Consider the following 27184-nt stretch of genomic DNA (forward strand, 5'->3'; position numbering starts at 1 on the left):
CAGGAAGGGTTCACACAGCTCGCCATCAGACCAAGGAACTTTGTCACTACTACACCGCAGCGTGTGCCTACACACTCTCAGACTTCACCAGAGGCAGTGACAGCTACAGGACAGTCCCTGCCAGAGGCAGCTCTGGCTTCTGCCCAAGCCAATGTGTTTTTAGGAAAAACTGTTTCACAAACCGCCTCTGCTTAAAGGAAACAGCATGATGGACCAATTGGTTATTCAAACTGTAACCACACCCCCTCCATTTCAACACATCTAAACAATCAACACAGCTGTAAACTCCAGCACAAGAAAGCACAAGCTTGCCTATTGCAGTTGCTTTGAAAAAGGAGCTAGGGTACATTAGCATAGTTTGACAAAGCACCAATTCATCCATCCACATTTAAACAGGATAAAAACCATGAAATTACATTCTTTATTTCCATTTTCCAAGTTTCAGTTAGAATACCAGCTTCAAAAATAAATGAAGGTCAAACAAACTCACAGCATAACTGAACAGTAACCCTAGCCAACTACAGCTGCACAGGTGAAACTCTAGGAAACATCATGTTTACTCGAGTTAAATATTGCACCCCTTCTCCAACACAAGTTGAGAGGAGCAAGGTATTTCACCTTAAGACAGCACCTAAGAGATTATTGGAGTACAGAAATAGGAACTTTTGGGTTTTTTCTAGTCTATTTCCAATGACACCAGTATAGCAAAATAGTCAGTTGAAAAGTATTTACAGAGATATCTACACAACATGCCTAACAGTGCTCATCAGATGCTCCGATGCACTGAAATCGCTACCACCACCACTTCCTCCTCAAAGTCAGCTGTCCTCTCCGAAGAGCTGACCAGACCTCCCCCTCAGTCCTACTCCAATTACGAGCCTTCTTGTTGGTCTTCGATCTTTGGAGCCAGGTAGTATTTTAAGTGTCCCATATCAGCAATCTTGTACTCCACAACTGGGAAAAAGAAAAAAAACACATCATATTTGGAAGGCTCTTCAGAAAAGCCATTCAGTCAAGAGTTCTGAATGCAGTTTTAAGATGGCAGCGCTCTAAAAGATGTTTCAAGTATTGCTGCTCCTACTTACCAAGAGGAACATCCGCAGACATGCTGAGTGTTACTGTAGGTGACAGGGGAGTGGCTTTGGTAAAAAAGTTCAAGTACCTCAGAGCAAAGGTCAACTGGACTGGCTCATTCATCTCTATTGTAACCTAGAAAACCAGCAGCCAGGTTAGACTTCAATAAATGCAAGCTACAGCAAGTTCCCTCAAGTCTCTCTCATAATTCAGACACCTCAAGCAAAGGCTGTCAGTGCTACTCCCCGCTCTGTTCTGCTGAGCACTGCTCACAGGCCCCAGGGGTACAGACCTAAGCTGGCAACAATTTGTTGCCTCTCATCTATAAACCAGAGAAATACATGATCCAATGACCCAGCTTTAGCCCCCAACAGGCCAGAGAATTAGTCATATAGTAGAAACCTCAACACTGAAAACACCGCAGTAGCCATGAAGGCTTAACTTACAGCTTCTTCCTCTTTATCCACATTACTGGTCTGTGACAGCTTGATGTTTCCATTTCCCAGCTCTCCGTTAGCTGAAAATTTCACACCATCTTTTGCACAGGAGATGACAACTGCATCACCGATGTGGCTGAGATCTCTACAGATGCGTGCAAATTCAGCAGAAGGCATTTTTACTACACAACTGTATTCTTGTTCCTGCAAAGCAAGCGTCACAATTAAACTTCCACCGAGAAGCTGGGCGTAGTCACTACACTTGAGTTTGTGTAGTCTTTCCAAAGGAAGTTATGTTACAAGCTCAAAATATTAAGTCTGATATGAACATGGGAACACACCCATTTCTAAGAAACAGTGCAGTCAGTCATTCAAGCTGCTACTTACTGGAATTCCAAGCTGCTCCACGTCAAGATCCATTAGCTTCATCTCATAATCAGAAACCTTTTCCTGATCTAAAGAAACAAAGCATAGTTTGACCAAATGCTTCTGAGAAGCTATCAGCCTGAATTTTTGTTCCCCGCCCCCCAATTAAAAACACCTCAATTGTGACAGTAAGATCCACCTTGTTTAATTACTAGAAATCCAGAAGTGACCCAAACAGCTTTTGGTAGGCTGTAAGAGGACAGGAAGCTACCAAGGGCATCTGTGTGTGGCCTAAAGAAGCATTTTTCTCTTACAAAGAAAGCATGGGTCAAGCTGGTTACGCTTATGTCTCCAGCCTGTTCTAAGAGTTTAAGTATCAGCTGACCCCTCCCATTTCTGAAGCATTTCTTCTCACTCCCCTCCATCCCAGCATCTGCTCAGTCTATGAATACTACCTAGAAATATCAGGGTAGCAAATTAGTTCCCAAATACAACACTCACTTGGTGCTTCAAACACCAGAGCCAATGTATCCGCATTGTCTTCTGCTCGGAGAGTTATGATGTCTTCGTTTCCAGCACATTTCAGTATTTTGGACATGCTAGGGGGGAGAACAGGTAGGTCACTCGTAGGGTTACAAGCGGACAGAGCAGGAACACGGGCCCGCTGCCCGGCACAGAGCGCGCAAACGCGACTAGCGGGCAGCACCCAGCACCCTCGGAGGCGGCGGTGCAGGAGGAGCAGCGCTCGGGCCGCTCCCCCCGCCGCAGCCCGCTCCCAGGGCGGCCCAGGGCCATGGCGGGCAGCGCCCGGCCTCCCCTGCTCCCCGCCAGGCTTTCCCGCCACGGCGCGCCGCGCGCTCGGCGCCGGCAGTGACGTCACGGCCAAAAAACGGCGCGAGAGCTGTGAGGAGAATGGGGGAAGGGGCCCAGGAGGGCTCTGAACGGCTCCCACCCGCCCCAGGAGCCGCTCCCCGGGCACGGCGAGGGCCGCCGGCGCCCCCCGGCTCCCCTCACACCCCTCAGGGCCCAGGCCCCAGGCCCTGGCTCTCCTCAGGGCCCCGGCTCCCCTCACACCCCTCAGGGCCCAGGCCCCAGGCCCTGGCTCTCCTCAGGGCCCCGGCTCCCCTCACACCCCTCAGGGCCCAGGCCCCGGCTCCGCAGGCCCCGGCTCCCCTCAGCGCCCCCCCCAGCGCCCGGAGAGGCCCCGCCGCCGGCACCTGGAGAGGTTGACGCCCATGGCGATGTTGCGGTCGCAGCGGTAGGTGTCGAAGCCCTCGGAGCGCAGCGTGAGCTGCACCAGGGAGACGTGCGAGGAGTCCATGCTCTGCAGGCTGATGCCGCCCGAGCCCAGGTCCCAGCAGGCCTCGGTGATGAGGTCCTTGAGGGCCTCCAGCACCCGCTTGAGCACCGAGCCCTGCACCAGCCGCGCCTCGAACATCCCGGCGGCAGTCAGCGAGCGGCAGCACGGACACAAGCAGGCAGCGCCACTGACCGCCGGCTGCCGCGGCCCGCCAAGCGCCGCTTTTATACCCCCTCCGCGCCCCGCCCACCGCCGCGCCGCAGCCAATCCCCAGCGGCCCTTCCCTCCCTCAGCGAAACCCTATCCACGCTCACATGACAGGTGCCCCCCGCGCTCCGGCCAATCCCGGCGCCGCTCCTCCCCTTAATCCTGCCCCCTCGTCCGGCGGGAGCCAATCACCACGCGGGTTACACCCCCGCCCTGGCGCGAGCCCGCGTCCCGCCTCGCCGTGCCGGCGATGGCCGGCGGGGCCTAGCGGGGATGGCGGCCCGCGGAGGCCGCGCTCGCCCCGCGCCCCGGCTGGCTCGGGGGCTCCCTGATCCCTGCGGCCCGTCCTCCGCCTGCACGGCAGCGCCGCGGTGCCGCACGCAGGGCCCGTCCGTAGGGGACGGCTCGGCGCGCTGCTCCTGACAGACGCCAGTTCGTGACAGGAACTCCAGGCCTGAGTGAAAACCAGCGACAACCTCCTCCTCTTTAACACAAATCTGTCACGGTTCTGCCAGCACCCATGAACTTCCCGCGCGCGGGACTTTCCCGATGGCGATGCGAAGCGGCCGCCCTCCCTCCCTCCCTCCCCGCCGGCGGCAGCTACGCACTGACGCCCGCCCATCATGGCGTCGGCGGCCGCACATCCGGGTACACCTGGGCGGAGCCAGGGTGGGACTAGCCCCGCCCCCGCGTCCATCCCGCGCCACCGATTGGGCGGCGGCGGCACGCTGCCCTCGCCCGCCCCCTGGTGGCCGCGGCGGGCGCGGAGCGGCGGCGGCGGCGGCGGCGGAGCGGCGGCGGGCGCCGGGCCGGCAATGAGCGAGCTGCGGCAGCGGCCCGGCCGGGAGCCCGGCGGGGCGCGGGAGCCCGAGGAGAAGGTGGGCTTGCGGGCCGGGGAGCGAAGCGGGGAGATCGGGGAGCGGGGCGGCGGCGTCGCGCGGGAGATCGGCGCGGGGCCTGCGGCGGGCCGGCTGCGCGGCCTGCGGGGGGACCCCACGCCTCCTCTCGGCGGGGCCGCAGCCGCCGCCGCCACCCCCGGCCTGCCCCGCACCGGGCGCCTGCAGCGCCGCCGGGCCCGCCGCTTGCTTGGTTTGCCCCAAAGCCGGCCCCGAACGAGCAAAGCCCGGCCCCGGGGGGTGCCTGCCCGCCGCCGGACAGCCGGGCCCCGACCCCGCCTTCCAGGAGCGCGGAGACCTGGGCGTAAACCGGGGCCACCGGGCGTCTCGAGTGGGGGTCACAGAACCCCGCCGGTTCCCGTAGGGAAGAGCTTGGGATCCCCTCAGTCGCCCCTCAGTGAACATCCTGCCCTGCAGCGGGGTGCGCGTCTCCGGCGACACTTCGGCGAGGCTTCGCGGTTGCGTTGCAGAAGAGCGGTGAAAAGAAAAGCTGGCTCTTCCCGGAACGGCTCTTCGGTTCCAAACCCAAGCGCGGTTGGATGCGCCCAGCTTGGCAGTCGCTCCGTGAGTCGTGTCGTCGCCCTTGTCATCTTTACTCCCGTGCCTCCCCGAAGAGGAAAGGAAAAAGAGGAATAGGCAGTCAAGAAAAACTCCGGAGATAATATTTGCAGGGTCACGGAGAGCAAAAACTGGAGGGAAAAGCGGTTCTTCGCTGCGTTAGTGTTTAATGCGTGTATCTTGGGAGCAACCCCGTACTTTTGCCCTTAGTAGCATCATATTGACGTTTCCTCTGTCAATACGTGAAGTATGCAATTCAGAGAAGTGTGAAATAATCAGGCAAAATATCTTCTGCAATTTAAATGTCACATTTAGTGCTCTTTTGAATGCCAGTTTAACACCTGCTAGGAGCTGCACGGTCAGGTTTGAGGAAGCTTTATTGTTCTGATGTGAGTAGAGAGGGAGGTGGGACAGAAAGAGCTGACAGCGTCGAGGATGGGTTGCCTTGATGTAGATCTGAAGTTTCTGCCTTTTTCGTAGTTTACACGAAGCTGTGTGCCATCCAGATTTACCGACCCCCATCAAGAGAGCAGTAAGATGGCTCCTATTTTGTTGTTGTTGTGCGTAGGGCAAAGCTGTTATCCTCTAGATAGTACGTCGGCCTCAGCTGGAATTTACTGTGCAGCAGAAAATCTTCAGGGACTTTTATATTCCAGAACCTTTGTGGGAGTTGGAAGACGTCCCTCAGCAGCCTGGAAGAGCTAGCACTGCTTAACTGGTATGCAAACAAACGGCCTTGGCCAAGCTGCGATCTTGCTTTAGCTGTTTGTGATGTGCTCCTAAAGAAGGTCAGAGGGCCACTATTTTGAGTGCAATCTTGTTATCTCCAGGCAAGTATGCTTTTTACATATAATGAGCCTTCTGAAGGGCTCCTCTAATAGCACCTTCGAGTCAATGACTTGAAGTGTCCTTACTAGGGGGAGGGAACATGTGTCACTGCTCATCCTAAAGCAGCTCAAATGAATTGCAAGAGGGAAAAAAAAAGAAAACGAAAAGATGTTTCCAAGCAGTGAAGAACAGCTCCTCTGAGGTGCTGAACGCGACGTCTCTTAACAACAGAAAGCAGCTACGGGAGGCAGAGAATTTCCCCAAACTGTTAAAATCAAGCCTGGTAGGAGGTTACCTGGTAACAGGAATCCTGCCGTTAGTAAAACCCTACAGCGTCGTGCTTCTGTGGCAGCAGACCTCAGCGGCAGATTTTTCTTTCCTCCCCTGAGATCAAGCCGTTGTGTTTTCAGTGCTCGGGAAATGCCTGGCAGAACCTGGGAATAACATCAGTATAAAGCCGACGCAGCAAAATTGCTCGTGCGCGTCTTCTTTATCGGTGGTCTTTGCCTGTCCAGCGCATTGCCTGCAGGTATTGCTGTCGAGAGGGGAGATTCCCGTTTCTGCTTTGTCATTCAGTTAGCCTTGCCAAGAAAAATAATTTAGTGCATTGTATTCTACAGAAACCCTTGTGCCTTCTGAAAAGAGCTCTCGGCATGTTAAGAGAAACGAGATAAAATGAGATGTAAACATCAAGGCTGGTTTTAAGATTAGACCCGGAAAGTTGTATTTTGTACTTGTTCCCACTTTGCTGTTTTGCTAATGGAAAGAGAGAGGCTGGTTTCACTTTCTAGTCCTCTAACCCTTGCACAGTGTCGCAGCTTTGATGTTTTCCTCCCCGCTGGCACAGGGCAATGCTTATAGCTGAAACCGTGCTGCTTCAGTTGAGACCGTCGTGCCAGAACATTTGCGAATCGATTTTTGTTAAAACTGTTGTGCAACACACAATCTTCGTCTCAAAGGGAACAAGGCAACATCTGTTTATTCTGATCAGTGAACTCCCACTGATCCCTCCAGTGAAAAAACAGGGAAACTTGCACTGATGTTGTTTGTGCTTGGTACCCATTTTCTTAGCCCGAAGGACTTAGATGCTGCTAACTGTTGCTGTTAATGTGTAGATACCTGAGATTAGATGATTTAAACAAGTTCTACTTCCTTGTTACCTTACAGATGCCATTCTCCCTTGGTTTTTGTAGGCTTGTTCTGTTGCTCTGTAGACTCGTTCATTATCTAAAACCGGAGGTCAGTGCCTTCTCTCCTGTGTTGTGTGCATCCCGTTACATCAGATTTTCTCTTCCAGCTTCCAAAGAGAACAGGAAAAGTGTAAAAGAAAATTGTTTCACGATGCAGGCAGAGCTCCTGAAGGCTTCTGCTGGTTTAACGGGAGTTTAAAATCATTTCTCAGTAGTGGTTTGTACTTCGTGTGTCTCGACAGTGGGGACAGAGGGATTTTTCCTTTTCTGTCCTTCTTTTGCTAGGGCATTGCACGAGTAGTTGTCTGAAATGCAGGGGGAGTCTCGGACATCCCGTGGCCGGGGAGGAGGGCAGGTCTGTTCAGAGGCAGGCGTCTTCGGGCTGCAGATCACACCGCTCCCTCCCTTGTGGCTTTGTTTAGCGGCCCCTTTGTCACTGGCAGGCAGGGTCCTGCTGGAAAATACTGTCCCTTTCAAGAGAGGTGGCAGCTGCAAGAGCAAATGGAAGCCGTCCCGGCGGCTGCTGTGCTGGCAGGCATTTTTGTGCAATGGCCCATGCAGGTGAATTTTTCCACCGTGCAGCATTCGGCACCTCGTTGCACCCACAGCAGCTGGGAATGCTCATTTCTTACGGGAAAAGGGGTGACGGTGATTGCAAGAGCATTGCTTTGCTGATACGAGGCCTTGAAGAGCAGGCGTGAAGTGCGCAAGGGTGAAATGTTTCTGTACTTATGAAGGATTCAGTGATGAGAACTCGTTCTTTCCAGCCTGGTTTTGCAGTGGACTGATGATGTGACTTTTTATCTGGCTACATCTGTACAGGGTGGTACAACAAGTGAAAAACTCTGGCTTCCAAGCCTCGTGATTCTTGTGGTTCCAGGCGTTTTGCAAGACTTCCCTAGTGACCTCAAGTGCTTTGAAGATGCTGAGCTAAGTAGATGCCGGGTGCTTGAATGCTGGTGCTGACCAGTAACTGTCCCTTCGGTCTGCCTGGAAGGGTGAAGGGTAGATGTGAATCGCTGCCTGCTGTGCGCTGGAAAGGATGCAGCAGCTCCGATTTTGGCGTTTGGCTTGGGAGAGGATGCGGGACGTAGAGAAATAACAGTGCAGGCGCTCTGAAGGTTCAGGCAATTTCAAATCCTGTTACTTCCCAGGTCACAGGAGAGCTCCGAGTAGTTGGGAGTTTGTGATAACAAAATGAGGTTCTTGTAGGACCAAAACCAATAAACCACTGCAGTGATGCCTCTCCTCACCTTCATCCATGATTAAGAGAGGCAGAAGTGCAAGTCTACTTTCAGACCCACCCTAAAGGCTTATTTTTTTAATAGCTCTTAATATTATTTTAGGCTTGATACCAAGCATGAGTTTGTTTGGCTTCTGCTGAAGCATGAGCCTCATTTACTCTTGAGAGACGGCAGCAATCTCAGGTCTGACGTGAGAATACATTTCAGCCTTCCTTGCTGTCTGATGCTCAGCTTTATGTGTGCCTGCCAACGGGAGTGCATTGTTATCTGTTACTGTTAATTGTGGCACTGAGAAGTTGGACTGATTGCATTTCTAATGGAGCTCATTATAGCCAGCTGTCAAATTTAATACCTTCGGCAGCTTCTGGCCTGCTGTGGAGCTGATGAAAGAGCTGCAGGCTGCTCATCATTTCCTTTGGATGGTGTTTGACTTGACCGCTACTCCTTTTTCCAAAATGCGCAGGCTGTCCTTTGAACTGCCCGTTTCCTTGCTCATTGGTGGCAATGCCAGAGAAGTTTGATCCCAGGAAGATCTTGTCATTTTAAAGGTTGGATGACTCTGCCTAGGGCTGTGAGGAGAGACTTTCCTTCCCAGTCTGCACGGAGCTGTGAGCAGCACTCGTGCATGATACAGCAAGCACGGAGACTCTCAATGCTCAGGTTAAACCCCCCAAATGCACATTGCTTCTCTATTACTCAGCCCTTTGGGTAATTCAGAGCTGGCTTCTGTTTCCTATCCTTATTTAAGGACTAGATGATTTATTTCTGTCTGGTCTGGAGGGCTACGTTCCCTAAGCTTGTGTCTCTCTTGGCAGTATCTGAAAAGTCGCCGTTACCTCCAGGCAGACGGCTGACCTGTTTTCTGAAGTGTTCTGGCTGGGTCTCGCGGATCTGGGAGCTGCCACTTGCATCCTCTTGCCGCTCCAGCGGTCTGTCCTTGCTCCCGACTGCATCTTGTTATCGTGTACAATAAGGTCAGTGTAGCGCAGGGTGATGGAGGGAGGCCGTAGCTCATCGGCGGCTCCCGACGGATATTCCTGCTGGCTTTGACCCCCCCGTTGCAGGCTGAGGTCAGGGCTCCTGCTCCGCGCTCAGACGAGCTGTTCTGTACGCGAACGGTGTCTCTGCTTGCACTTCCGACGCCGAGTTCCTGCAATGATGCGCTGGGGGTGATTCTTGTGAATGGAGGGATGTTTGGTGCTGAGAAGAGGGAAGTTGTGATGAGACGTTTGCGTTGCTCTTCCCAGCAGGGAGAAAAACCAAGGACCAACTGTGCTGTCCATCAACCGCGTCCCACACATTAGGTGGCAAGAAAACCATTTTATCCTCCTGCCTGCTTTAAATGAGCAGTGATGCGCACCAGGGGTAGACTCCCCTTGGAGATAAAACCCTTAGGAAACCGACTTACGTGAAGATGCAGTATTGCCAAGCAAATCCATGTTTCCGTTCTGAAAGAAAAGAATACTGCCACTTTTCTTTGTATTGGCCAGGACACATCTGCAGGAATTTGGGACAGAAAATTATTACTGTGCCTGTCAATAGCTCTATTGTTTTCCCCCCAAATGTGGTCTGTGTTAGCATGTGTCCCTCCTGGTGATCTGCTTCACTCGAGTTTTCTCTGATTTATGTTTTCTGGGATTATAAAGGACCATGAAGATTCACAGATTTCTCTGTAGAACAAGTCGTGTGATAGTCTGTAGGTTTACGATGATACCTGTGACTTCCGAAAACTACTGATTTGGGTTCATCAGGATTACATCTAAGCATACTGGTCCAAGTCCTGCATGGCTCCTTTCCTTGATTAGTTCAAATAAAGCCAATGCGATTGACTGGTAGAGAAATATGAACAAGATTGTGGTGCCACCTTATAGGCAGCAAATTAAACAGACTGGTAAGATTTTTTTCCAATTAGGTTTTGGAAAAAATATGTGTAACTCCAGAGGAATTGAGGGTCAGAAGCCATCGGCCTTGGCATGATGCAAGGTCTCGTTTTGGAGGACAAAAATAGACTTTTCCCTATACTAACCTTCCGATATGAATAGCGTACCCGTTGCTGCAGAGCTGTTTCTTCTCCCTCTTGTTTCTCACAGCTCATCCAAATAACAACAGATCAAAATGTCTGCGCAGAATCGTGCAAATGCAGCTCCTGTCTGGGGCAGCCTCTTTCAGACACCGATTCCAAGAGGTGCTTAGGAGCTTTGCTTTCTTGTTTCTGCAGGTGTTCGTAGGGACACCAGAGTCTGCCGGTTCGGTAAATGCCACGATAGCAGAGCGATGCCAGTCAGATCCAGGAGAACCCAGCGCTGAAGCCTATCTCCACAACATCTCTGTCGTGTTTCAGAGGGGGAGGCAGGTTCCTTTCCTAGCTGTAGGAAATTCTGGGGGAATGCCAGAACCAGCAACCTATTTTTGCACTCTTTTGTATACAATAGCTTCTCAAAAGGACTTGGACCCTGATGCATCTACCTTCTTGATTTCCTGGAATAAACAGAGCCTGGCGTGGGTGCTGTGTTGGGGGCCGGGCAGAGGATTAGCTTGTGCCGAGTGAGTCACGGGGATGCGTGACTTCGCACGAATCGTAGTTGCTGACACTGAGATCAGGCTCTTGTATCAGACTGTTGTGCTAAATGCAAACCGTGCATACCTCCGATCACATCCCACTGGCGAGCTGAGCTTGCTTGTGTTCAAAACAAAGCAGGCAGCTTCAGGAACATGAGATGGCCATGGGAGTTTTCTTAGTTATTTCAGCCACTACGCAAACATCTGTGCTTTCTGTGATGTTATCTGCTAACGCTCTCCATTTTTAGGCATGCCCTAATTTCTGTGCATGCTTTCAACTGGAATAGGCTTTTTTGGGGATGGGGAAGGGAGTCCCATATAAACGTAAATGAAAACTGACCTTTGTTTTTTTGAGACAACAAATTAGTTACCACTAGATGCCAGCTTGGTGGGATATCTGGATGGAGGGACATGAGAAACTTGAATTTAATTGCCCTGTGGCTAACTACACAGCCCAAGAAGGTCAAGCACGTTCCCCTAGACCAGCACCAGGACACGAGCTACTTTGTGCCCACTTGCAAAAAGCCAGCGCTTTTTTGGGACCTTAGTACAAATCAAGCCTGGACGCGCGTTTGCTTCTTCCTTAATGGTGTTAATGGTCTCCAAACTTGCCTCTCTTGTTTCAGCCTTCTGAGCTTGTAAACCTCTACAAGGGAATAGCCTATAATCAGGGAGTAACGGGACAATTTCTTGCCTCGATGTCGCCGTGGTGGATCTGTCTGAGATGGGTTTGGCTGTGGCACGGCCGCCGGCAGGGACGGGCAGGGGCCGTGTAGCTAAAGCAGTGAAGAAGGGGAGAGGGGAACGGCGCTGACAGTTTTCCCGGACATAGGAAGTAAAACCACTTTTGAAAAACATTGTAAGTGAGGCCTCTGGGTTTGTATCCATTAGACTAATTATGTTGGCCTTGATCCTGCAAATGTACTCAGAGGTGAGAATATTAGAGGCTTTAGTACAGTTGGTTCTAGCTGTCAATTTTATTGCCTGAAAAAGCAACTGTATTTTTCTCTTTAGTGGGGTATTACCATTTTCGGTCACCGCTTTTTGTTAAAAGCTGGCAGGAAGTCTAAATAAAACAGCGCCTTGCTTCAGGAAAGGTACACAAATAATGGGATTTCTTGAACTAATTTAATCTACCGGTATTGAATACTTAACTGTATCTCTGTATTGGGCAGAAAATTTTTGGCAGGGAGATAGCTGACTTGTTTCTATGACAACTGAGATCATGTCATGGATATTTGGGCAAAAAACCCGAGCGCTCACAGCTTCCTGTGCGAGAAGGCCATTTAAAGCGTGAGCACAAATTTCTTACCGCATGCTTGCAGGAGTTAAGTTTTTTAAAGAAAGCTAAGACAACTCATTTCTCTGTGTATCTCTCTTTAGGGTGATAAAATATTTGTTCACAAATGTTGCTTAGATCTACTGATTTCAAAAATACAACAAGCAAGTAGGTATCTGGCTTTTTTCCTCCGTCTGCTCCAGTTCATCAGTCAGGAGAAACAGCCCTCACAGACATCTGTGGGTTTTACTCTTTCTTCTTACTATGACTTGTGTAGAAATGAATGAGTGAGGATAAAATGTACATTGCTATCTTGATTTTATTCCTGCATTACTTATTCCCTTGATTCTTTAAGAAGCGTTCGATATTGAGATGATAAATTGAAGAAGGAGCACTGGGCTTGCCTGCGGCGCTGGCCAGGAAGATTTGCACAAAAAAGAGCCCTTCAATTTAACAACTCCATGTTGGTAACAAAAGGCAGTAAAAGCTACTGCATCTGATTGTGTTTTAATAGACTTAATGCTTACCCTGTAAAAGAAATGGAAAAATAAAGCCAGATTCCAAGGTAACTGGAGGGAAAGTTTGCTTTGCTCTTACTAAGGGGTTTTAGTTGTTTCCCGGCTCTGCATCACGCACGTAGACTTCTACCATCCCAGCACACGTTCGCACTGAGTGCTCTGCCCTGCTTCTGCCTGGGAGGAGAGAGCCAGAGGGAATATCAAGGGCTGAGCTAACAGGAAACATGGGTGGGAGAGGGGTGTGGTAAGAGAATATGGAATAAATACAGCTGGAGACAGCTACGTCCCAGTGCCGGAGTGCCAGGGGAGAGTGGTGGGATGGCTGAAAGGTGACAGGGCTGCGTTTTCATTTGTCTGGGCAGCACCTGGTTCAGTGAGACCCTGGTGCAAGGTGGAAGCTTTTAGGTACCGGTGTCAGTACCGGCGTCGTGCTGTGTTAGTTGCTGCCTCCGAGTGATAGCTGGTTCAGGCATGATCAGATGTATGTGAGGATCAGCCTGTGGCTAAATAGCTTCGATTTTAGGAAGAATGTAAACAACAACCAAAGAAAGGTAGAGAAAAGCTCCGTGGAAGGGTAAAGGAGAGAGTTTGGTCCAGTGCCCGGGAAAGGAGACAATTCATCATTTCTGGGTTAACTTGCTGCAAGTGTGAGTCTCTTCCAGGCTTTTGTTTCAAGGGCAGAAATAGGAGAAAACAGCACAGAAGAGGCATCGGAAACCTGGTGTTTCTTAGGGGAGCAGCAGAACTGGTGACACAATACCATCTATTAGACCCAGCTTCCCTGAAACGCTGTTTGTACCGGCATCGCGGGACGCTCTGTTTGCCCTCTGTGGCTTAACACAGCCCAAACCTGCCCCTCGCAGTCACAAGCTCTTTGCAGAAGCACTGACTCTGTAATGAGCTTAAATTTCCACCGGCGATAGCCCTCGGTGAGCATCACTCGCTGTCGTCTGTGCCGGTTTGCACTCCGTGCTTGCTGCTGCAAGCTGCTTTGCGGAAAGCGTTGCTATCTGATGATTATCCTTCGGGGACGGGGATCTGTCTGGCTCGCTTGGAGGACTAGCGAGATAGAGGCGGAAACGTGCGGGAGGGTGTTACCAAGGCAATGCCACAGCTGGATTAAGTAGCCCAGACAGGGTGCATCACGCTCAGGCTTAAACAAGTTATTTAGCACCCCGCTCAGCTGCTTAAACTGGTGATTTGTAGGCTGATGGTTGCAATTGCATAGAAGGTATAAAAATAGTGTCAATTACTGAGTCTTCTCCATAGCCTATATCTGGCACAATGTCCTATATAATCTCAACACTCCATTTCAGAGAGAGATCTAAGTAGGGAGAAGAGCTGATTCCCGACGCTGCTCAGTTGTTTTCAAAATGAAGACATTAAAATGTATTTTCTGCCCTCACTTTGACTGGCGATTTCTGCCATCAGGGAAAATGTTTTCTTCCACGTCCCATCAGGCTTAAATTGAGCAAGCAAGACACGTGGCAGGAATGAGTCCTACATTTAACGTTGAACCCTAACAACTTCCCTTTATCTTGACAAACCTCTTGATTCCCTTTGTACTCTCTGGAAATAACCTGGCAGTGTTTGTTGGAGCTGTGGGTATTGCGCGTCCGTTGCACAACCTCTCCCACTCCCGCTGCTGAGGATAAGGTGGGGAGCAGCGGGATACGTGCGCCGTTGGACTGATCCAGTGAGGCTTTGCTCCTGCTCTTGGAGCCCAAAACACTTTGCAGCACGAGGTTTGGTTTGGCGTTGCGCTGAAATGGGTGCATCGGGTAATTGGTGATGTGCTTTACGTCAACTTAGCTGCAACGTCGGTGTCGGTGCAAGAAATCATTGGCTGGGCTGTGGCAAAGATCGGGACCACCCGTTCCAGCAGCTGTTAGATTAGCCCAGTTGCAACACCAAATTCCCGTCTCTTGAGCTACGCAGTTGCTTTCATCCTTCATGTTCTTGGCCAGGAGCGGGAGGGAGGAGGGCATCAGCGCTCTTTCCCTTTCTTTTCGTCTCTGAGCACTTTGCGAAACTTCTGATCCTCTGGGCTACAGGCAAGGAATAATTTGCCTGCTTTGCACTTAGCCCTGCAATGTTAGTGCTTTGGGGAATAAAATGCAGGGATGCTGGCTTGGATCTGCTTCCTTGTTTCAATGCTTAGTCCTTTTATTGCGTGGCTGGCAAGCCTGGGACGTGCACGAGATGATGCATTACAAATTCTCCTTAAGGTTTTTGGTTTTATCCTATACAGATGATGGTGGTTGCCCTAAGTATTTAAGCACTTCCTTGCCCATTTGATTTGAATCAGTCACGTTAATTTTCCTTTTTTAGAAATGTGCAACAAGAGAAGCAAAGCCCCCATTTCCTAAACGTAACCTAGAAGACCAGAAGGAGAAACTGAGGTTGGTCAGGCTGGAGCTGAGGCTTTTCTCTGTTATTTATATTGCTCGCAGGGGCATTCTGCAGAGAAGCCTTTTCCTGGAGAAAGCATAGAGAAAGCATTGCAATGGGAAACGCAGACTGTAGCTAAATACACTGCACTGATTTCCAAACCTGCTCAAGAACAGGGCCCCTGACCTGTGCTGTGCTATCGGATGCCATATTCATGGTCTTCCGGCAGTTCTACCATTTCCAGTCTTTTTGCCTGCTGCCATTTGCAGCTGCCTTATGGATTTGGTCTTTTGTGTGTTCCCAGCTGAATGGCACGTAATCTCTCGGAAGTCCGAGGGACAAGTGGATTTTACAGGTCAGTTAAAAAACAGCTGAAGAAAGAGCCAAGTTGCGTTTCTTTGCCGGCTCTCCAAACCCATGTGAGTGCTGGCAGAAGTGTTTGGTTTTGCTTTCCTCCTCCTTCCCAGTCGATGGGAATGGAAAGAAGCGAGCATGGAGCAAGGCGAGGAAGAGGTGATGCAGGGGGCGACTGGTGCGGTGGCCGGTGCTTTGCTCGTGCCCGGAAGAGATCTCCAACAACACCGTCGTATTTTTAGCTGCCCCACCTGACAGTAGCTGTCCTTGTCTGTTTAAGAATCTGGCCTGCAGCCATTGATACATCACAGCTTGGGGAGTAATTATCTTTTCCTGCCTTAAATAAGGGAACTGCTTGAGTCTTACTGCTCCAGTGAACTACAAATACCCCTCGATTTGGTTACACCAAACCAGTCCCAGCGGGTGCTTGTTTTGGTGGGGGTCCCCCCTCTCCGAGCCCGGGGCAGCGCTGCCTGGGAGCCCAAAGGGATGAAGTCGCTTTGTTTGCAGAGCTCCCAGCGTCTGTCAGCTTGGCTCCCTCCTTGCTTTTCCTGCAAACACGCTCTCTTTTCCGGGAGTTTTAAAATAGCCCATGGTCTGAGGCCAAATGCACGGACTCTGCCTTGCCTGATGCGCGAGCGCTCCCCAGGGAGTGGCATTTTCCTTCCTTGCTTCAAGGGCTGAGGAGAAGGATGAAGCTCTGCCGCTGAAATGGGGGGCAAAACGTAGAAGTTTGGATTCGTTCTCTATGCAGGAGCTGCACTGGAGGAAAAACTGCTGCTGGGGAGAGGGCATGGGACTGCCTGGGAGCCAGGCGGTCATTTGTAATCCTTTTTCCACCACCGGCCTGTTGCAGAGCCTTCAGTAACCTCCCGCCTTGCCTGTATTTATTCACCCTCTAAATACAAGACTTTGCTCTGAGCTAAGTGCTGGGGCAGTACAAGGGGCGGGGAAGGCACATGTATTATCTTTCCAGTACACCAGGTTTCTTCTGTGGCCAGAGAGGATGGCTGGGCCTGAGCGATAAGCCATGCTCTTCCTCTTCAGCTATTTGGGGATGGGCTCGGTGTTATTTTTAGTGCCCGCATGTAAAGTCAGCACTTGAAAAGTCTGTCTGGAAGCCTTGAGCCTGTCTACTTGGAGGCCTTTCTTTCTGTCTAATTTGGGCAATGTTGCATACTTGGAGATCTGCCTGGGGATTGGGAGACCTTGTAAAAATTCCTGCTAACAAGCCTGTATCCCTTAAGCACTTGCTGCACTTGGAGATACTTATTAGTCAGCTGCGAGGCGTCTTTAAATGTTCGGAGGGAACAGGACCTTTTCTGTAGCTGCTGGTGAGACTGATAGAGAGTAAACCCCATCGCGTATGTCACCTAAAACACTTGATGTTGTTTCTCATGGGTATAACCCCATGGAATACCCAGAATATTTTCTTCTCCTCTTTCTCTCATTTATGCAGAGGCAGAGCGGTGGTAGGTGTTGCATCCAGTGGGCTGGTCCGAGTTTCTTAAAAGAGGGCCAGCACTGTGTTTAGTAAAGCTCTTTGTCTCTCTTTTACTTGCAGGAGTCAGAGTCTGAGAACAAGCTGGATGGAGAGACAGCATCAGACAGCGAAAGCAAATCTGAATTTGGAGGATCCCTCCCGGTGCCGACATCAGATGACACTCCGGAGGTCCTGAACAGAGCTCTCTCCAACCTGTCCTCAAGGTAGCACTCACTGAGCATCTCTACCCTCTGCTGCCAGGGCCCCTGCATCTCCACCGCAGCTTTCCCAGCCCCGGCGTGGCGGCTGGAAGCTGAGTAAGCAGCTCTCAGAAGCGCTGCGCTCTCCCTCCCTGGTGTGCAAGCAGGAAGGTGCACCTGAGGCCACAGGAAACAGAAGATGACTCTGCTAGCGGGGAGAGCAGGGTGCAGCGCTCAGGGCTGCTTGTGCGTGGGAGAGGAGTGCTGCTGGAGGGCCGCCTCGCTGGGTGCTTGGTCGCTGCAGGTGAAAAGAGGCCTGGGTGGGGCAGAAGACAGTTGCATTTAGCTTTGACAGCAGTTTCAGCAAAGAAAACCAACTGCGATGGTTTTTAACCACTAGTGTGACCGACTTCTGCAGGAATGCATAAGAAAAGCATGCTGATAAGGACAAGATTTAAGAACAAACCAGGAATGCTCTCTAAAGACTGCTTTGGGGGAAAAGCATCTTATTCCTGTCACGGGAAAAAGTGTCTCTCCTGGGTGTGCTGTGAGGATGGGAGAGGCTCAAGGCAGGATCTGTTGGAGAGTAGCGAGGGTGCAACATGCCAGGGCCCATGTCTCCTCTTGAAAAGGAGTGCAGAGAGGGGTAATGGTCCCCATTTTATTTGAACTTATCATGCAGCTTATCCAAGGCGTGGGAAACCTGTAGCAGAACAGGAACAGATGCTCTCCTGTCCTGTGTCAGTGCCCTTGGAGATGCTCTGCACCTGGCTAATGCTTTCTGCATTTGGTGAAGTTCAGAGCGGGGAAGACTGAGCTGAGCTGTAGCTTTGCATCTGCTGCTACCAGGCCTTCATCAGTGGATCAAGGTCTCTCTGCAGCACTGAAAGGGAACTTGGGGTTTCCAGGCTCAGTTTCCTTCCTGTGATGTGCAGAGAGCAGAATTGCTGTCGTGCTTCCTTACTTTGACTTTAACTATCTTTCCTTCTCTATGGCCTAGATGGAAGAATTGGTGGGTAAGAGGCATCCTCACGCTGGCAATGATCACTTTCTTCTTCATCATCATCTACTTGGGACCCATGGTCTTAATGACGATAGTAAGTGCTCCAGAGAGATGTCCTGACGTTCACAGCGATGGGGGGGAGGTTGCTGAGACCATTGCTAGGGTGGGCAGCTCACAGCCTCATATTTTAGAGGTCCTTATTCACCTTGCGGGATTTCCCTCTCCATGGAGGAAACCTGGAAGGAATCGCTGACCACCTGCCCTGGCCATCAGCATTTGGCTGCAATTGAAACTAATGCAAGGGGTTGTTAGAAACCTCCTGCAGAGGAAAGGGGAGGGCAAAACATGGTGTGCTTCCCATGTTGGACTAGGAGGCTCCTGCCAGACTGATAGCGACTGCTTAAGTACCTTTTGCTCTGCCCACGTGTGTTTTTTATCTCCTTGAGGAAAGAGGTGTTTAACCAACATGTATTACAGCTTCCGGATGTCTTTTTGTGCAGGTGATGTGTGTCCAGATCAAATGTTTCCATGAGATTATCACTATTGGCTATAACGTGTACCACTCCTATGACTTGCCGTGGTTCAGGACGCTCAGCTGGTGAGTAAGGGGGCTGCTCCCCTCCCCAGACTTGTGTGCAGCAATAACGCTTCATCTCATTGCAGACAGGCAGCAAGGGGATCATCTGCCTGCCTCCAAACCAGAGACCAGGGGATTGCTGTGCGTTGACCAGTGTCACGTGTTAGCAGCTCTCGTAAAGGAAAAGCCTCCCCAAATCTTGATAGATCAATATCTTGAGCCTGTATTGAGCCCGTATTGATAAACTTTGTCCTGTTGTTAATGAAGTGTGGAGATTTGAATCCCACGATCTGTGCAAGGGACAGCATTGACAGGCATCACCACTTAGAGGTGGACATGGTTGCTTGGGTGGGATGGGAGGTTTTAGGTGATCGTGAAACAGGGCTGAACATTGGGACATAAGGGCTGGGGAGAGGGCATGAGCAATGCTTTCAGGAAGCACAGAGCATGTGCTTTTAGGATGCACAGGCTCGCAGAGGCCTGTTGAGGAGTGCCACCTAAAGGCAGAAATTCCTTGTGCATCGGAAGGCCAAAACCGAACCTGGATGGTGTGATCCATCGCAAAGCGGAACTGAGTGATGCAGCCACTAGTTTAAATGAAGGTGACATTTCTAAACTGGGGGAAATAAAGTTCTGGCTGTCACTTGAAGATAGCCTGTTTGCAGTGTACAGAACAACGTAAAGATCTTAGGGATCAGTCACTTTCTGTGTTTCTCCTGAAGCCTTTTAGGGTTCCTGCTAACGAGCATCTGCATCCTTCACAGGTACTTCCTGCTCTGTGTAAACTACTTTTTCTATGGTGAGACTGTGACAGATTATTTCTTCACCCTGGTTCAGAGAGAGGAGCCCCTGCGAATTCTCAGCAAATACCACCGCTTCATTTCTTTCGCCCTATACTTAACAGGTAGAGACCACATTTTCTGTTGGTTAATCTTGTCTGGGCTGGAGGGAAGAAATCTCCTTGAACTACTCTTGTCCTGGGTATTGTGTCCAATGCAGTATCCATAGCAAGTTATCTCTGCTCTTCAGTGGTGCTGTAGCTTGGCTGCATGGTTAAAGTAGTGGTGGCAAATCTCTTATGTGAGGCTCTGTAGAAGGAAACTCCCTAATGTGTACAGGACAGCCAGGCTTGATTGTTCATCTGTCCAAGTGCTACTTGCAGGCAAAGGTATTTTGTGACTTGCAAAGTAGTGAGTTTTCCCACTCCACATTGCTGCTTTACTCAAATAAAGAACCTAAGGAGCTGTGCAATGTCATGGAAAAAAAGTATTTCTTACTGTTGAAGATACATTCCCACCATTTACTTTCCTTCTGTCTCTCATCAGGTTTCTGCATGTTTGTCTTGAGTCTGGTGAAGAAACATTATCGCCTCCAGTTCTATATGGTAAGGTTAATGCAGGGCCTGGCTGCCCCCAGTTGGAGGCAGAAGAATGAATAGTGTAGGCTGCTTGAAAATGTTGTGTAGAGGAATATGTGTCAGTAGACGCTTCTGTGCTGGTTGTGCATTGTAACGCTGCCTGGGAGAAAAGTTACTGTGAGCAGACTGTATGTTTAGGAAGGCAGCTCTGAGCGAATTTCCCTGCAAACATGTATTCTCTTCTCTCTGCACTTGTGGATCCTATTAAGAAACTTTCTGCAAGCTGAGAGGACTGCACAAGGCTATTTGACTCTCCTACTGAGGGTAGATGGCCACCAGGGTTAATTGGCTATGTCCCCCTTTTCCCAAACATCAGTACGGCATTGCTCATGTTTGACCGTCGACACAGCTAGTTTTGCTTGCCAATATATTCAGCACACAGGGATATGGCTTGGATATCTATCGGTCTTCTGCTCTTCTTATATAGCTCAGAAGGCTGAGCGAGATGTGTGGGATAGGGGTGGGCTAAAGAGCATTTGGTCCAGCAGAAGTCTTCCCAATGAAGGTCACCTCTGGGCTTAAGCTGAAGAACATGCCCATAAATTACTGCGGGTGACTGTTCCCTGCTCTTCATGACTCTTGGTGTTTGTCATGGTGAAGGTGCATGCTAGAAATGCACATCTGCATGAGCCGCTCTCTGTCTGAGAGGTAGCTAACAGCATCTGATTTCTGGCAGCGATGCGTGTGGGCAGGGTCTCTAGGCAGGCTGGACTGCATGCTGTCTTCTCTTCCAGTTTGGATGGACCCATGTGACGTTGCTAATTGTTGTTACCCAGTCGCACCTCATCATTCACAACCTGTTTGAAGGAATGATATGGTGAGTTGCCGTGTGTTCTGAGTTGCTTTGATTTCTGCAGCTTGAAATGAATGATCATGTTTTGAGTTAAAACTGTTCTTTTAAAAAAAAAATGAATGGCCAAGAAGAAGGTGCTTCCTGTGAGGGACCAACCTGTTCAGAATAGAAAAGCAAAAGATTGAGTGATACCTCAGCGACTTAGGACTTGCTTTGTGCTGCTTGAGCAGTATAGAGAGTTGTTGTAAAGAAGCACCTGAAAATTGCTGTGGGGTGCAGGGACCTTTCAGGCAGAGTCAGGCCTGTGTAGATGCTTTCTCTTTATATCCACATCCAGCAAATGGATGGAAAAGTGCTGCTCGGCACTTGATTTGGGGCAATGCTGTCAGCATCATGGTAAAAGCAGCACTGTGAAAGGAAAGAGATTGCAACCTGCCACCTTACTCCAGTTGCTGTGCAGAGGGGAAGCCCTTTTGGTGCCCTTCCCAAAACCAGCAGGGCCAGGAACTGCCTTTGGCCGCTTGAAGATTGCATGTTCCTCTGCGTGCCGCAGCCAGCCCAGAGTGCTTTGGGAGCAGCCTGCTTACAGCTAAAATGCGGCCTCTTTGGGGGGGAAAGGGGGTGACTGTCTAACAGCATGTCACGTGTGGCAAAAGAAAATGTGCTTAAAACAGGCCATTCTGGGTACCCGACCTGCATTTTAGTCCGGAACATGAGTAATCTCCCCCATTTCCCCAGGAGCTTCAAGCGGTTGCTCCTTGTGTTGCATTGGAGGGGGAGATGTTGATGTGATGGCACTGCCAAGCATCGTATGAAGCAACTGCTCATCTAGTTAAGTCTTGGAGTTGTCTGATCTTGGCACTTTCCGGTGGTTTGATTCTTCTCCCATCTAGGTTCATCGTCCCAATTTCCTGTGTGATCTGCAATGACATCATGGCGTACATGTTCGGGTTCTTCTTTGGCCGCACCCCACTCATCAAGGTTCGTAACACTTTGGTGGACAAAACACAGATTTTGGCTTCTTTGGGTCTTAGTCCTGTGTTCCCTCATCTCCAGTTTTGTGGCTTTTTATGTGCCTGAAGCAAGCTTCCAAATTAAACTTGGTGCGTATCCCAATCTTTGAGGCTGTGAAGTGAAATGAACCGTTTCAGACCAAGATGTTAGTGTCGAGTTCTGACCAAATACTTATCTGTTGGTTGTTGGCACCAATTTTTATTTGCTTCAGCAGTTCACGAGCAAAGAAAGGCTGCATAGGTGCGCAGCGGTGTGCGGAGATGTACAGTTTGTAATTCTCCCCCTCTCTCTCTCTCTCTGGCAGCTCTCCCAAAAAAGACCTGGGAGGGTTTTATTGGAGGATTTTTTGCCACCGTTTTGTTTGGACTGCTGGTAAGTAGCAATCATGGTGCTTATTTCATTGGTCTTTTCCCTTCATAGGGTGACAGAGTTTTGTCTAAAAAAATGCAGTCGGGCTTTAAGCTCTCCTAGCTCTTGTCAGAGTTCACATTTTCCTTACTGACCAGGAGCTGAACTGGTCCGTGGCTGTGCTTTGTGCTGTGTGCAGATCTGCAGATGCAAGAATTTTTTAGGCCCTGTTAGACCCTGTGACATACTCATTACAATACTTGTCCTTGAAACTTTCTCCTGCTGCTGTTGGATGAATGCTGTGCACCTTTTCAAGGGGAGTTCAGAGATCTCGAAATATTCTTATTCGTTTTTATGATGATCTCTGTGTCTGGTTGTTTCTGTCCTCTCAGCCAAGTGGTGCAGCCTGTCTCAGCCTGTTCATGCAGGGCTCTGATCACTGCTTGCTGAACAGATGCACTTACTAAATGAAAATTCTTACTCTGCCTTTAGCCAATTACTGCTTCTCAGGAGAGTAATCTTCTTAATGAAGCTGGGAGTGTGGCTCCCTTCTCACTGTGTCTCCTTGAGTGGCCTTTTCCCTTGAGACTGGCTCTGCCACATCGCTCAGGAAAGTACTAATCCTGCTTTCTCTTGCCACATCTCTTTTTCTCTCTCCTTGAAGCTGTCCTACGTAATGTCCGGGTACCGGTGCTTCACCTGTCCAGTGGAGTTCAACAACGACACCAACAGCTTCACAGTGGACTGTGAGCCATCCGAGCTGTTCCAGCTACAGGAGTACAACATCCCCTTGGTGCTGCAGTCCGTGGTGGGCTGGGTAGGACTCTCTCTGTTTATTGGATCTTATTGGGGTAGGAACACCAAGAAAAGAGATCAGGGCTTTATTTTGACGGTCTTCGAAGGAACATGAGAAGGGATGATGGGACACCCAGAAAAAGGGGGATTTAGTGGTGCTCTATGTTGGTTGAAGGCCCAAAGAAAGTGTCCCAAGTCTGGTGGGACATTGACCCACTTGAAAACCAACTGGTCTAAAGCCTCGAGAGTACAGAAACAGGGGCAAGTGGTGGAAAGTGCTATTGTCATTGAAAACCCTTCTCTGACATGTTTTTCTTTCTGCAGAAGACAGTCCGGATGTACCCCTTCCAAATCCACAGCATCGCACTGTCTACTTTCGCCTCCCTCATTGGGCCATTCGGAGGCTTCTTTGCTAGTGGATTTAAGAGGGCCTTCAAAATCAAGGTGAGGATGGTCAAGGTAATTTACATTTTAGAAAGGAAAGACTAAGTAGTTGCTACCACTCTAAACAGTCCCTGTGCTCCAAGGAGTGGCAGGCTGTGAGCTTTGGGAAGGGAGGGAAGGTTTCTTCAGTCACAGATAAAATGCTGGGGTGGGATCTAGGTTTTTTGACTGAATGGGGAGAGACATTAAAATTTCAACTGTGATATTCTAAACCCTGCTTTGGTGCAGAACTTGAGGTAGAGGAAGAAAGACCCAGTCAGGAAATTTTGCAATCTGAGGCTTCCCTTGATGTTTTGCAGGCTGGTTTTATGTGTTCGGTTAAGAAGCCTTGAAAGGCAAGACAGCATTGCAAGAGATAAACATTAGCCTTCCTTGACCTTTTGAGTGACAGATCTTGAGTTAAGCCTTGATGTCCCTCAGGCACTGGTAGTCTTCATAAAGGGAGTAACTTTTAAAACCAGGGAGAGATTAAATGAAATGTCTTCTTAGTCTGACTTTTGCCTTCTGGGAAGAATTAGAGCAAGCATATGAGTGTGGTGCGTAGAGGTACATAAGCAAGTACAGGTAATGGGCATTTGAGACTGCTAAATACAATCCCTTCTGCTTGGCACAGGACTTTGCCAACACAATCCCAGGGCACGGAGGTATCATGGACCGCTTTGACTGTCAGTACCTGATGGCTACCTTTGTTAACGTGTACATCGCAAGTTTTATCAGGTATTTTTTGCTTTGCGGTGAAGTTTGGGGGCCCTGTCAAACTCAAGTGACATACAGGCTTGTAATAAGAGACAGTTGTTAACTAACCCTGTTAGATGAACGTCTAAATATACCAAGACAAAGAAAGAGAGGAAATGGAGGCTTGAAGAAGGGCAGCATCTTTTAGCAGGGTCATGCAGGGCTGGAAGCACAACCCCCGTTGCCCAAGGTCTGTTATTCCAGTCCCTATGAAACTGCTCCATGTCCATCCTGCACCCCTGTGAATCTTGAGCTAGGTTTCCAGAGTTGAACGAGCAGAAAAATCTAATTTTATAGCATAAACAAATATTCTGTAGCCAAGCACAGAATAAAGCCTGTAGGCGCATAGAAGATGTACTGAAGGAGCTGAGGAACTGTCTTTATGTGGCTGCTTTGATTTTTGAGGGGGAGCATCTGCTGATAAGGGAAGATGCACAACTCTCTGGAAACCGATTGGGTTTGGGGTGGGTTTTTTGTTTACAGTGCAGCATCCTGTGCCTTTTGAATCCATTTCCACATCTCAAAGGGAGTTACGCTTCCTGGGTAGGACTGGTGAAGGAATGGGCAACATGGCTCTTACTTTAAGCCTATTATTTTGATGAAATCGCACTTGGGTTCCCAGATCACTGAGACTGAGCAATGTGACTCATTAATAATGATGCTTTTGTGTTTCAGAGGTCCTAACCCAAGCAAACTGATCCAGCAATTCTTAACGTTGCGGCCAGACCAGCAGCTCCACATCTTCAACACGCTAAAAGACCACCTTGTTGACAAGGGTATGTTAGGTAGTTTGGAGGAGGCATAGACAGCCGGGCGATTGGAACGGGACTGCAAACAGACAAGCCTCCTCGAGGAAATTCCTGGCTTGCCTGATTTAAGACAATAACAAGGCCTCATTTCACTGTAACTTTTCTTCCTTTCTTGGTAAATGTTTGCATTTGTGGGTTTTTTTAATAATATATTTATATAGCTTGGGTTCAAATGAGCAAATCTTGGCTTCGTAGCTGAAAAGGAGTTAAGGCTTGGAAGGACTGTTGGGTGAAGTAGGAGGGTACGACTGTCCCCGTGGGCTGTTCTTAACCTTCGATGCATGTGGGCAGAGCTGAACTTTTCCCGTGAGTGTGTTTATGCAGGGAATACACAAAGCGTTGTCCGTACAGCCGCCTCTGCGCCTGGGAGCCAGCAGGGAAGGTGAAGCCGTGCAGCTCCCCGGCCGTTGTGCCAGGCTGCGTTCACGATGGCAACTCTGGGGACCGTGATTTTCTCCAGTGGTAACTGTGAATGCAACGTTAATTTTCCTAGAAAGCCTCGTTTATGCCTGCGTGCAGTCTCCCTGCAGACTGCACGGCGAGCACAAGGCTCCGTTGATTGGAAGAGGATCTTGTTCTAATCCAGCCATGTTTCCTCTGCCCAGCCAGGCACGTGCATCTATTTTCACTTGCTGTTTTTTTGCAGTGCCTCTCACATTCCCCCATATGGCTGATACTTTGGCAAATGAGACTTTTATAACCAATTAAACCAGAAATAGACTGGGGACAAGGAGTCAAGAAACCGGTAGTTGCTTGTGGGAATGTGGGAGGTTCAAATTGCTTCAAAACCGAATCAAGTAAATAGGTTTTAAAGAACATTGAAGTTTCATTGAGTAATTCCTGCCAAGTAAGAACAACCCTTTAAGTAACTTGATTCATTTTTCCCCCATAAATAACCTTTAAGAAACACCGAACCACACTTTCTCATTTCTCCATGGTTGGAAACCCCGCACTGGGATATTTTAACTGATTTGGACAGCAGTTTCCAACTTGGTTTTTTTTCTGAAGTTTGCTGGTTGGGGCTCCAGCACCCCGCTGGTGCTGCCAGCTGGGTCTTCTGTTTTTCTTTCAGGGATCATATCTATCACCTGTTTGTTACTTGAGTTCTAGATGTCGTGCTGCTGAGTTTATCACGGTCTGTGTTGCATTTCAGTCTGGGTTCATTTACCTGCAGGCTTCTGTCCTGCTTTGCTTACTAAATCTTGCCATATATAGTTTGTACTTAATAGTTGCAAGTTATATCTAAGTACCTTCCTTTATTTTGTCATACTTTTTTATTATTTAAAAATGAGAGCCCTAAAGATTGTAAAACTTTTTTTTTTTTTTTGTGATCAGATAGTGAAAAGATCCCCGATTTACACCTTATGCAATGTTCCCAAACACAAGGTGACTCTGATTTTACTTCTTTCCATAGTTTGTGCATGGGAGAGAGAAACTTTACCTTATTTTAACCTGGGGAACAAGTGACAGGGAAAGATAATACAGAAGTACATTGCTGTTTTCAAACAATTGCTGACATAAACCTTATACACAGACTCCCCCCCATACGGAGACATGCACATGCTGCAAGCTAGCTGAGCATCGACGGAAAATAAAACACCTGAAAATACTTCCTAGTTCATAGTCCGTATTCTGATTCTGCCATTGCTTTCATTTACCCTGAGTGAGCGAGAGAGGAGAAAGCGCGTGTAAATACATTAACAGCTACCAACCTCTCTTACCTTTCTATAGGACTCCTGTGCGGTAAGCTCTGCTTCATCTCCCTCAACAGGAACCACAGGGCAGAAGTTTGTGCCCGTTGTACTGCAAATACAGGTAGATCAAAAGCAGATTGCGGAGAAGAAAGGCCTGTTTCCACGAAGCATTTCCAGCATACGATGGAGCCAGTTCAGGATTGCGTTTGGTTAATGCCAGTGGCGTACACAGAGGCTTTCCTGCACAAGTTGTCAGACTGTTGCCTTCCAGCCTGAATTAGGCAGGGATTTATTTTCTGTCTACTTAGAGGATATTGGTCCGAGCCCCTAATTTGCAAATTGGAGGGGAGAATTAAGGTGCCCAGGGAGATGTTTGTCTGCGTTTCATGACAATTTGCCTGAGTTTAGCTAGGCAAAGTGAGGGCACCTGCAAGGAGTACCCAGGCTGGGAGTAGGTGTGGAAGTGACAGGCTTTTGTGTAGTCCTGGAAAAGTAGTTTGCCTTGTGGGCTCAGACAAGCTGGTGCTTTTCTGGATTCTCCCTGCCCGTTGCCAACATCTGCCAAAATCCCTCGTAGTGCACTGTTGGGTCATCAGAAGAAGCTATAGTGTTGATAAATATTACAAAAGTGTACTGCTCTTCCTATTAAGAATTTTTTCATATGGGTCTTT

At 49.3% G+C, this 27184-nt stretch overlaps 2 protein-coding genes across 2 annotated transcripts; one reads left to right on the forward strand and one right to left on the reverse strand.

Annotated features, from left to right (window-relative positions):
- Positions 1-402: 402 nt before the first annotated feature.
- PCNA (proliferating cell nuclear antigen) lies at positions 403-3353 on the reverse strand. The gene is made up of 6 exons (XM_075724162.1): positions 3095-3353; positions 2379-2476; positions 1899-1966; positions 1521-1715; positions 1086-1209; positions 403-954 (listed from the first exon to the last, which is right to left on the reverse strand). The coding sequence occupies exons 1-6, from the start codon at positions 3313-3315 to the stop codon at positions 872-874; spliced, it is 789 nt and encodes a 262-aa protein (XP_075580277.1). The 5' UTR covers positions 3316-3353; the 3' UTR covers positions 403-871.
- Positions 3354-3933: 580 nt separating this feature from the next.
- CDS2 (CDP-diacylglycerol synthase 2) lies at positions 3934-26868 on the forward strand. Its single transcript, XM_075724136.1, has 13 exons — positions 3934-4032; positions 16766-16908; positions 17885-17981; positions 18388-18485; positions 19229-19368; positions 19790-19848; positions 20616-20698; positions 21568-21659; positions 21993-22060; positions 22701-22853; positions 23156-23275; positions 23889-23992; positions 24686-26868. The coding sequence occupies exons 1-13, from the start codon at positions 3934-3936 to the stop codon at positions 24813-24815; spliced, it is 1386 nt and encodes a 461-aa protein (XP_075580251.1). The 3' UTR covers positions 24816-26868.
- Positions 26869-27184: the final 316 nt, after the last annotated feature.

The sequence above is a fragment of the Pelecanus crispus genome, chromosome 21 (genome assembly GCF_030463565.1).
Source record: "Pelecanus crispus isolate bPelCri1 chromosome 21, bPelCri1.pri, whole genome shotgun sequence".
Lineage (NCBI taxonomy): Eukaryota > Metazoa > Chordata > Aves > Pelecaniformes > Pelecanidae > Pelecanus > Pelecanus crispus.

Coding starts and splice junctions, on each gene's coding strand:
- PCNA (XM_075724162.1), bottom strand. CDS start 3,315: ATGTTCGAGGCGCGGCTGGTGCAGGGCTCGGTGCTCAAGCGGGTGCTG. Junction 2,477..3,094: donor ATGGGCGTCAACCTCTCCAG/GTGCCGGCGGCG, acceptor TCTCCCCCCTAG/CATGTCCAAAATACTGAAAT. Junction 1,210..1,520: donor TGGATAAAGAGGAAGAAGCT/GTAAGTTAAGCC, acceptor CTGGTTTTCTAG/GTTACAATAGAGATGAATGA.
- CDS2 (XM_075724136.1), top strand. CDS start 3,934: ATGGCGATGCGAAGCGGCCGCCCTCCCTCCCTCCCTCCCCGCCGGCGG. Junction 4,033..16,765: donor GTCGGCGGCCGCACATCCGG/GTACACCTGGGC, acceptor TTTTACTTGCAG/GAGTCAGAGTCTGAGAACAA. Junction 21,660..21,992: donor CACCCCACTCATCAAGGTTC/GTAACACTTTGG, acceptor TCTCTCTGGCAG/CTCTCCCAAAAAAGACCTGG.